At 32.5% G+C, this 11935-nt stretch overlaps 1 protein-coding gene across 1 annotated transcript; it reads left to right on the top strand.

The window, feature by feature from the left end:
- The first annotated feature begins 192 nt into the window (after positions 1–192).
- On the top strand, positions 193–11935 carry LOC127720496 (globin-1-like). Its single transcript, XM_052227084.1, has 4 exons — positions 193–298; positions 614–739; positions 9833–10058; positions 11412–11935. Exons 2-4 carry the CDS (start codon positions 627–629, stop codon positions 11625–11627), a joined length of 555 nt encoding a protein of 184 aa, XP_052083044.1. The 5' UTR covers positions 193–298; positions 614–626; the 3' UTR covers positions 11628–11935.

Consider the following 11935-nt stretch of genomic DNA (forward strand, 5'->3'; position numbering starts at 1 on the left):
ACACAACATCTAAACACCGAAAAAATAATCAAAGGATATTTTCTTTACTTATTCATACAAAGGATACTATTCCCCTTTTGTATAGGTCTTTTCATTTTAAAATAAACGAGCTCGGTGCGACGAATTTGATTTTCATTCATCCGCTTTTGATTTAAAATACATAAAGAAATTGGTTAAAACGATTTGAAAGAATCTTCCATAGTTCATTAGATAACATTTGAAATGACATGATTAAGTTTATACATTTGTACTTATTTTATATCATATTTTGACATGGAACGTACATTGAAAAATTAACGTAGGTATATATATATGTTCATTTGTTTCAACTGTTATTATAATTATATATTTTCTGAAATACCAAAATAATTAAATGATGATATAGATATTCAACAGAGCTCTAGATATTCAATTGGACAAATTCAATTTTATATTAGAACCAGCTTTGATTTTTGTTGGAATTAGAAAATGGGCTTCACGCCGTACGGTAACCTATAGTTGTTTAAAAATTCTACATCATTTTGTCTTTGGTGGAGAATTGTCTCATTGACAATCATACCACCTTCTTTTCTTTATATTCAATTGTTTTATTTTTACTTTTTTTATTTTGCAGTCCAATATTGATCATGTCAATACGCAAAGCTTTAGTGTTTTCAAAAGACGAAATCCGGGCACTAAAAGAAAGTTGGTATGTTCTATGGGGAGATAAAACAAACAATGGAATTAAAATGCTGATGAAGTAAGTAAACCTACTCAATTAATGCCTCATTTCTAACATTCTGATCAATACCAAAACCCAAGAAAAAAGAAAAGAGAAATAGGGTTGACAAATTGAGAAAATAGTCATGAGAATAAAAAAACTGAAAATTTTAAGTACAGCACTGTACGATCAAAGTAGAATTTCAGATCTGTGTGATTGATGAAAAGAAAAAAAGTTACCCACATTGTAAAAGAAACAAATTTATTCCTTAAGAGAACATTTGTAGTATTTGAAAATCAACCATAATGTTTCAAATCTACGTCTTTTTCAAGATATTATAATTTACGCAATAAAGATCTACGTACTTTTAAGGAGATTTGTGGGTCTTAAAATGTGTGCTGGTTTAAATGATCGTATAGATTTTACTGAAAATGTAAACTCAAATATAAAAATACAATCTCATTTTTACATATTTTTTCCTATGTACAGAGACATCCATATTTGTGTATTGTTTATATAATACGGCCGGTCTTCTTCTTCTTGGTCTGAAATTTACCCCAACAATGTACAATCTGCTAGTCTGTAGTAGAAAGTTTACACAGTTTTTGTTTTTTGTTGGGTTTTTTTGGAAAAGGGGGGTTGGGTTAATGTAATGTATAAACGAACATTTAGAGCGAGCCAAAATGTATCCATGCATCTGAATTGTGTGAAAGCCTGAAAAGTGTTTATTGATTTGACTTGCCGACTCTAATCTATCTTATACCGTTTTTATCAAGTTAGAGGCTATTCATGTAATGATTTCTATTGTACATTATTTCACTGTTTGAGATGAATAAAAGGGGTGGTTCAGATGGAATACTACTTTAACCCCGCCACATATTCCAATTCAGGAATATGTTTTTTGTTAGATTTTAATGGGGTTTTTTTTTTGGTTTTTTTTTTGGTTTATTTTGGGTCATTTGGACAATTTGGTGTTGATAACATATATTTCATAGTCTCGGCTAAATTCATCCCCGCCTTTCTCGTCTTTGGGCGATTTAGAGATTGATATATTGTACAGAAACCTGTCTAATCTTGAAAGAGTATTCTGCCCTTTATATATTTTTCTAGTCGTCAGGTGACTGTTTTATTTACATTTATACATGTACCTCACATCCTTTTTTATACATTTTGATTTTCAACACAATATCTATCTTTATTCGCCTTACTATTTATGCTTAAAATGTATAATTTTTAACTTTTCATTTCAATATTATGTTAATATATCAGTAGATAAATTTATGTTTAGAAATGAACTTCATTGACAGAGTACAGATAAGTCGTCTTTAGATATCACGATAACTTACTATTCCCATAATTTATTCATTTCATTCTCTCTCTGCTTGAAATTTTTTTAAAAAGTAAAAATATTCAAACTTTTTGTTCTTATGAAAAGAACTCAATGAATTAAAAGTTGATATTGATATTGCATTTGGAATATTTCACAAATGTTCGATTTAGAGATCTATGAAAATATCAAAAACCATGATAAGAAATTCAACATTAAATTTAAAATTCAAACATCAGCAAAGGCATTCAAAATATTGACTAAGACCATGTTTATGTTTTAAGTTTTAATATCACTTTTTTAAATTTTGGGTGAAGAAATTGACTCTTGAAATTAGTAAAATTGCAAATAATTTTTTTCGCGTTTTTGACTAAATCAATGGTTTTGATAAGAAAACAACACTCTGTAAATTATGATTAGACCATTTAGGCAATTCTTTAGCTTGGTACTGTGTATCAAATTTCATTTTATATGGAAAATGAATTGCCTAATATAGCCTGTTGACTAGTACATGTATATATATTCATATAAAAACAGTTCAAGGACTCTCAAAAATTTCTAAGTTCCTTTTCCCATAAGGAAAACAAATGGTTGCTACGAAGAGAAGAAAGTAAACACGAGATAATATTCTATTGTAAATAACCTTCAAGCGATCGAAGGTCACTCCATTCATTTATTTCAAAAACATAAGCGAATTCAGTGTAATCCCAAATTGAATATATATGTTGGAATTTCATACTTATGACAACTAATTATATCTTTTTTCAAATTTTTGACGAAGCTTTTGCTGCATACAATTAACCATTTCTTTGAGTAAGATTATAATTATTAGAGAACCTTAATTATAATATATAAGTTACTCAACATAGTTATTACTATCATAATTGAAAAAAAATTAAAGTTATAATGTCTGAAATTAAAGTAATTTTATTTCTATACAAATATCTAATATACTGATGAAAGGTTAGATATTAAATCCATTACGATTTTGATTTCAACAAACAGACTTCCGTGATGGGAAACAAATTGAGATGATAATAAGCTATCAAAAAATGAAAGTAAACGATTTATTACTCCAAAATTAGTGTCCTTAAAACTCATCATGACATTTACATTCACAGACATTTTATCTTCTTATATCTATTATAATGTGATATAACAACATTCTATAGAATGAAACTATAAACCTTTCATTTATACCTATACAGCATGTCATATAAATAGCTATGGCCCACTCGTGGTGAGATTTGTTGGACTCCGCGATCTTAATTGTAAAGGATTGACAGTTTTTCCGCCGAAGGTTGGTGGTTCTGTCCCGGTACTTCGCCTGCTATCACCAATAAAAACTGGCTACGGTCGCTGAAAGAGGCTTTACCTGATGTTCAGTGGTTGTCGTTTATTGATGTGGTTCATAAGTGTTTCTCGTTTCTCGTTTTTTATATAGATTAGACCGTTGGTTTTCCTGTTTGAATGGTTTTACACTAGCCATTTTTGGGGCCCTATATTATGGAACGCCATGACAGTCTTCTGATGTTGATTGTTAACTATGTTCGGTGCTTTATGCATTACGTTCAGTAGTATTTATATTTTGTTCAGTAGTTTTCATATTATGTTCAGTAGTTTTGACATTATGTTCAGTAGTTTTGACATTATGTTCGGTGCTTTGGTTATTATGTTCAGTAGTTTCATTATTATATGCAGTGGTATTTAAATTATGTTCGGTACTTCTGACGTTATATTCAGTGCATTTTTCATAATGTTCAGTACCATCGACATTATGTTCAGTAGATTCAATATTATTTGCAGTACATTATGTATTACATTCAGTGGTCCCGGTTTCTTTATATTCGGTAGATTATTCATTATGTTCAGTAAAAGCATCAGTATTATAATCGGTCCAATGAACTATATGTTTAGTAGTTGTATCATTATGATGATGCAATGAAAGTCGGGAAATCAATAACGGAAATTTTCAGAAAAAAACGAATGCGGATATTTTCGACGGACGTTTTCTTCATGGACACTTTAACGGGATCAGGAATGAAAATGGAAAAAATGGAAGCAGTATTAAATTGGTTTGGTTTACGTTGACACGTTGGCAATTTTCACAAGGAAAAAAAATACTCCTGACTTAATTTGTAAGATGTCATGATTGATTGATTGTTTGTTGTTTTCTGAACGTACAGTGGCAAATATTTCACGCATATTTATGAGGAGAGAAGAATTTTCAAACAAGAAATAAGAAGTTGCATGCGTTGTCGTTGATACACCATGACCTTAGAGAGACGACAAAAAGACAAACAGCAAAAAATAAAATATAAAAACATATTCTATAATAGCTTTTGTATTCCTAGTAGGTAACCCTTTTTGTTGGTTGGTTGTAGCATATTAATCTCATGCACCGACTTTTAGGGGACCACGAAAAATCTCCTTGCAGATACTCCTATAGTATTCTGCATCCTACCCCGCTAATAGGCGCTTAAATATCAGATATTTATTTGAAATAACCCAAGATAAATGAGGTTGTGGATGAGGTTTACAGAATAGAGAAAGTTGATTCATAAATATGACCATATCAATGATAATTCATGGTAACACGGATTAGCCTCGAACCTGTACATGTAACTGGATATTGTCAATCTATTCCTCTTCATTCTGGCTATCTTTGGTGGATCTAGAGACTAAATCCCGAAATATGTTTTTAAACGCTCTGTTCAAGAACAGATATTAAGTTATTGGTTTGGGTAGTTTGTCTCTTATTAAACAAAAGGGGTCATGTTTTATGCATTACTTTAAAATAATAAGAAACATAACTGTACAGAAATCGTGAAAATTTGCACATAATTAAAGTTTTGCACTTTGTATTTTGATATTCATTACCTGTCTAATAGACAGTCTATGGTAATCATATTTACACTTAGAACTAGTTAGTTTTTGTGTAAACAGCTTGAATTTGGAAGATAAAAAATCTTAATAAATGAACCATACTGATACTCAATGTTCATTTTTTGTAGCACTTTGTACAATATTTCATTCTATACCCTTGCATACCAGCATAAATTTCAATGTAGCTCTTTGAATGTATGATATTTATGACTAGTTGTTTTCTGGTTTTTTGTCGAGCCTGCGACTTTTGTAGCAGAAAGCTCGACATAGGGATAGTGATCCGGCGGTGGCGGCGGTGGCTACGGTGGCGGAGGTGGCTACGGCGGCGGCGGCGTTAGCTAGTTTCTTAAAAGCTTTATATTTTAGAAGGTGGAAGACCTGGATGCTTCATACTTTGTATATAGATGCCTCATGTTACGAAGTTTCCGTCAGTCACATGTCCAATGTCCTTGACCTCATTTTCATGGTTCAGTGACTACTTGAAAAAAAAGTTCAGATTTTTTGGAATGTTAAATTCTCTCTTATTATAAATAACAGGATAACTATATTTGATATGTGCGTACCTTGCAAGATCCTCATGCCCGTCAGATAGTTTTCACTTGACCTCGACCTCATTTCATGGATCAGTGAACAAGGTTAAGTTTTCGTGGTCAAGTCCATATCTGAGATACTATAAGCAATAGGTCTACTATATTTGGTGTATGTTATGATAGTAAGGGGTACATGTCAAACTGGCAGGTGTCATCTGTCCTTGACCTCATTTTCATGGTTCAGTGGTCATAGTTTAGTTTTTGTGTTTTGGTCTGTTTTTCTAATACTGTTTGCAATAGGTCAACTGTATTTGGTGTATGGAAATATTGTACGATGTTCATGTCTGTCTGGCAAGTTTTATTTGACCTTGACCTCATTTTTACGGTTCATTGCTCAATGTTAAGTTTTTGTGTTTTGGTTTGTTTTTCTTATACTGTATGCAGTAGGTCAACTATATTTGGTGTATGGAAATATTTTACGATGTACATGTCAGTCTGGCAGGTGTCATTTGACCTTGGCCTCATTTTCATGGTTAAGTGGTCAAAGGTAAGATTTTGAGTTTTGGTCTTTTTTTTCTAATACTATATTCAATAGGTCAACTATATTTGGTGTATGGAAATATTTTATGATCTTTATGTCAGTCGCGCAGTTTTTATTTGACCTTGACCTCATTTTCACAGTTCATTGCTCAGTGTTAAGTTTTTGTGTTTTGGTCTGTTTTTCTTAAACTATAAGCAATAGGTCAACTATATTTGTTGTATGGAAGAATTGTTAGCTGTACATGCCTGCCTGGCATGGTTCATCTGACCTTGACCTCATTTTCATGGTTCATTGGTCAATGTTTAGTTTTCTTGGTTAATGTTAAGTTTATGTGACAGTTGTAAGAAAGCTTTATATTTAGGACTATCAACATAATATCAATGATTAGAAAAGAAGGCGAGACATTTCAGCGTGTGCACTCTTGTCTGCTATTGCAGAGCTTTTTGCTGTCATTTTTGTCTGAACTCTATCACGAACTGTTTTATCTTTGTTGTAGTAATTTATCTTTGTTGTAATAATTTCTGACACAATGCAGGAGAAGAATGTATGATTATCTTTGTCTGCAATAGTAGACGAAATAGTACGTCAAGATTTGTTAACTCGTGCAAGATCGTGATTTTCGAGGAAAATATCGAATGTACATAATTTGCATGGTAACATCAATTAACCAGTTCTGATTACGACCAGTTCAACATTTCATTCCATATCAATAATAAATTCGGTATGCAGAAAATGTCTGTAATCACTTTTTTTTTTTTTACCTTTTTCCAAAGTTTTAAACATTTTTTTTTGAAGCACCCCTTTATTCTCTATTCTTTATGTTTTGCCCACCTTCTCTTTTTTGGGGGTAGGGGCATTATTCTCTATTCTGTAAACCTCATCCACGACCTCATTTATCTTGGGTTATTTCAAATAAATATCTGATATTTAAGCGCCTATTAGCGGGGTAGGATGCAGAATACAATAAGAATACTCAGAAGGAGATTTTTGGTGGTCTCTTAAAAGTCGGTGCATGAGATTAGTATGCTACAACCAACCAACAAACAGGGCTACCCTCTAGGAATACAAAAGCTATAGAATATGTTTTTATATAAATTTTTTTTGCTGTTTGTCTTTTTGTTGTCTCTCTAAGGTCATGGTGTATCAACGACAATGCATGCAACTTCTTATTTTTTGTTTAAAAATTCTTCTCTCCGTCATAAATATGCGTGAAATATTTGCCACTATACGTTCAGAAAACAACAATCAATCAATCATGAATCTTACAAATTAAGTCAGGAGTATTTTTTTCCTTGTGAAAATTGCCAACGTTCCACGTAAAACAAACCAATTTAATACTGCTTCCATTTCTTCCATTTTCATTCCATCCCGTAAAAGTGTCCATGAAGAAAACGTCCGTCAAAAATGTCCGCGTTCGTTTTTGTTTCCAACAATTTCCGTTATTGATTTCCCAATTTTTACTGCATCATCATAATGATACAACTACTGAACATATAGTTCATTGAACCGAGTACAATACTGATGCTTTTACTGAACATAATGAATAATCCACCGAATAAAAAGAAACCGGGACCACTGAATGTAATACATAATGTACTGCAAATAATATTGAATCTACTGAACATAATGTCGAAAGTACTGAACATAATGTCGAAAGTACTGAACATAATGCAAAATGCACTGAATATAACGTCAGAAGTACCGAACATAATTTAAATACCACTGCATATAATAATGAAACTACTGAACATAATAACCAAAGCACCGAACGTAATGTCAAAACTACTGAACATAATGTCAAAACTACTGAACAGAATATGAAAACTACTGAACCTAATATAAATACAACTGAAAATAATGCATAAAGCACCGAACATATTAAACAATCAATATTAGAAGACAGTCATGGCGTTCCATACTATATAGCTTGCTGTTCGGTGTGAGCCAAGGCTCCGTGTTGAAGGCCGTACTTTGACCTATAATGGTTTACTTTTACAAATTGTGACTTGGATGGAGAGTTGTCTCATTGGCACTCATACCACATCTTCTTATACCAAGTAGCCTATATCTATGCATTAACAAACAAGCCGAACAATACATCATGGTATCATAAAACGAATAACAATTACCAATTTAGCTGTTTTTGCAACATTTGCGTCATTGTTTACCTCTATAAATTAATTCGCTGTCGTGAATGTTTGCTAGAAAAGAAATTCTAAAATGTATTTCTACTCCAATAAGATTCAAATTACATTTTTACATAGCCTCTAAGATTATTGTATATCGTCTTATATCGCACTATTTTGGTTTGTCGTGAAATATTTCTTTACAGCCGCATGTTATAACACTGGAATCTGTATTTAAACTAATTTTGACGATAACGGACCAAAGCGCAATACACGATATTCTCTGATTTTAGAAATGGTATGAAGATAGAGAGAAAATAAAATAAAATAATAATACATTTGCTTAACTTACAACAGCCGATATTACAGACATATTTCAGAGACGATTACATAGGTTGTTTCTTATATGTTAAAGTAAACATCGTAACGTACACACGTATTGTTGTTTTGTTTTCACTTTATGTTAGACATGTATGTTATTCTTATTTCAATACTGAAATAGTCAATTTGAAAGAAGACGGGACCATTCTGATATTTACAAGGAATTAAATCAATTCAGAAGCATTAAGTATTATTGTCAGGTAAAGCCTTTAAGCTATATAAGTAAGAAAATATGTGGATATTGTAAATGCAAGGCAAGGCAAGTTCAGCGTATTGTTCTTTCCAGTGTTTTCAGCAAGAAACGTCATTCTAAAATCATCAGAGTAAATCCAGGAAAGTCACACAGGAAACGAAAACGGACAGAAATAGTAACAAAAAAAAACCCCAACCAACAACTGGCTTCTCGCTTAAGTACAATTTAAGTTGTGTCCATATTATTTAAATCGAAATAGTAATTTTAAACAACAACAAATAAAAATCATCTGAAATACTAGCCTTATAATTTAGTAAGCCAGACTCGCGTTTCGTCTACACAAAAACAGTGACACTCGAAGGATAATAGTCGGATGGTCAAACCAATTACGACCCTGCAGAGCATTAAAAACCGAAAGTTCTAAAACATTTGTGCCAAAATAGGCTAACTACATCAGTGCATACCAATGACGATGATTTGAATTGCAGTGTTCAACGGCTGCTTCCTAGCGAAATGTCCCCCGTTGTTGCATTCTTATGAATACAGTCCGGCACAAGGTGCGAGTATGCGTCAATAGGCTGAGGAGTGCCAAAGTTCCAGAAGAAAAGAAGAAAATTGCAAACTGAAATAACAGTGCAGTTTGTTTATAGTTTCGCCAAGTCATGATTTGACGACAAACAATCATACCAGGTATGAGAGCTGTCAAACGATCTCAGAGGAGTTGCTTTCAGCATGTGTCATTGGGATACGATATATAACAAATGATCAAAGTCCCATAACTGCTGCAGAAATTGTCAAATAAGAATGATGGTATAGTTTGTTTAACTTCTCATACTGACAAACAATCCGAACAAGTATCAACGCTTTCTGGCAAACAGTCTCAAAGGTGTTTTATTCATTCACAAGGTCTTAACTCATGTCAAAATTGTCAAATCAAAATGACCGTATACATTGGTAACGATAATAATTATGATGAGAAAATGAGATAAAAGTATGAACATGATGAAAGCTCTATGCCATTATTGTTGTAATTCTGACGGACGAACGGTCGAAGCTATAAATAAATCACTCGCAGTGCGTGCGACTGGGATCAAAACGTGTTAAAACATGTACATTAGCATTGGTTAAATAGTTCTTTGTTCTTTCAGACTTTTCAAAATGCACCCAGAATCTAAAGCTTTCTACAAAGAATTCAAGGACCTCCGAGAACAAGATATGCCTGCAAATAAACGCTTTCGAGGTCTAGCTTTATCATACATGTACAAACTAACGGAGTATATAGATGCTGTTGATGATCCGGATACTCTTGAGGACTTGATGGTCAACACATGTAAAGCTCATCACAGACGTGCATTGGGACCAAAACATTTTAAGGTACTTTAAATCTAGCGAAAGTCAATATTTATTATGTATAGGTTTAAAGGTTATTGATGTGTAAACTGGCCGTTTAAAGGTTTAACCTACACACTGAATGAACTTGTATAAAATATGTAAAGTTGTGAGTCAGCGACCCAGTTTACACATGATCTATAACCTCTAGAAAAATGTGTTTAATCCTTACCATTCTCAATCCAAAACATTTGTTATTTTTTCTTTCTCCATTTTCAACTTGCTTAGAATTAAAGGATACCATTCATATGTAAGGTTCATGAACATACACTGGGGGTTTACATATATATATATATGTGTTTCGGCAACATGGTCCATCGAAGTGTAAATATATTATGACAGACCAATCACATTTAAATATTTGTACATATGCAAATCATATATTATATATATATATATATATATATATATATATATATATATAGTAAGAGTTAAAAGTTTAACGTTTATAATGCAAACAAATTGCACAAAATCGTGTCTTTCTGTACTCTTTATAACGTTGCTGTATGAAATCTATGAAGTTTGTAAACCGATAAAGAATGTAGGATGGGTTGATTTCTTATGGTCAGTTTAAGTACTTTGATATACAATAAGGAGATTTGGTATGATTGCCAATGAGACAACTATCCACCAACGTTCAAAGGAAGTGGATGTAAGCAATTATAGGCAACCGTACGGCCTTCAGCAATGAGAAAACCCCATACCGTATAGTCGGCTATAAAAGACCCCGCCGTGAAAAATATGAAACAATCCAATTGAGAAAACTAACGGCCTAATTTATAACAAAACAATTTACGAAAAACAAATATGACAAAGATGTAACGTTGCTGGATGAAACTTTCTATGAAGTTTGCAAACCGATAAAAGAGTGTACGATGGATTGAATTCTTATGGTCAGTTTAAGTACATTGAAATACAATAAGGAGATGTGGTACGATTGCCAATGAGACGAAATTCCAATAGAAATCAAATACCGTGGATTAAAGCAATTATAAGTCATCGTACGTTCTTCAACAATGAGCAAAACTCATACCGTATAGTAAGCTACAAAAAGCCACAGCATGACAAAATGGAAACAATTCAAAAGACAAAAAAATAACGGTCTGATGTATGCCAAACACAACGAACAAAATATAAATTAGGCAGACAGCAACAAACGACAATCATAAAAGAACATGATTCTGACTTCAGACAGGCACATACAGACTATGACGGTTTAAACATGTTTGTGAGCGCTTAATCTAGCTACCAACAGGACTTTTCATATGAAAATTATACAGTGACCTGGTGTGAATGTGCACATACACATAATTAAAAAGAACCTGATTTATATTTCAGTGGATGGGATCGGTAATGACATCGATGGTTAAAGAAACAATGAAGAGTACATATTTGACAGAACTGCATAAAACTTCATGGACAAAACTCATGGACGCTCTCGTTGTCGTGGCAACAGATGTACAGAAAACACTGAAAGAAGAGTCTCTTGATAAAATTCAGATACCGGAAATGACTGGTGTATGGAGAAGTCCTCACAATAGTCCAAGGTTCTAAGAACAGATTCTACGATGGAGAGTAATTGGAGCAATACTATTTGAGAGTAATTGAAGCAAAACTATTTGTTTTGGGATACTTGCCAGCTTTATTTATTTTTAGAAGAAATCAAAATATGTATTGCATTCTTATTTAAACGCTCGCATTAATATGGTGATGTGTATTTACATTTTGTACATAACTTATTCAGCTGCATCTGTACATTAAATTCCGACATTATATTTATTAACATATGAACTTTGACAATTGCAAGCGCGGGAACATGCTGCCATTAGGTATTTATTTAGAAAATAAAAGTTTACAAGTTG

This window comes from Mytilus californianus, unplaced genomic scaffold, assembly GCF_021869535.1.
Source record: "Mytilus californianus isolate M0D057914Y unplaced genomic scaffold, xbMytCali1.0.p SCAF_11, whole genome shotgun sequence".
NCBI lineage: Eukaryota > Metazoa > Mollusca > Bivalvia > Mytilida > Mytilidae > Mytilus > Mytilus californianus.

Excerpts from the sequence above, each read along its gene's own strand:
- LOC127720496 (XM_052227084.1), top strand. The coding sequence starts at position 627 with ATGTCAATACGCAAAGCTTTAGTGTTTTCAAAAGACGAAATCCGGGCA. Across the intron at positions 740-9,832 it reads GGAATTAAAATGCTGATGAA|ACTTTTCAAAATGCACCCAG; the intron begins GTAAGTAAACCT and ends TTGTTCTTTCAG. Across the intron at positions 10,059-11,411 it reads TGGGACCAAAACATTTTAAG|TGGATGGGATCGGTAATGAC; the intron begins GTACTTTAAATC and ends TTTATATTTCAG.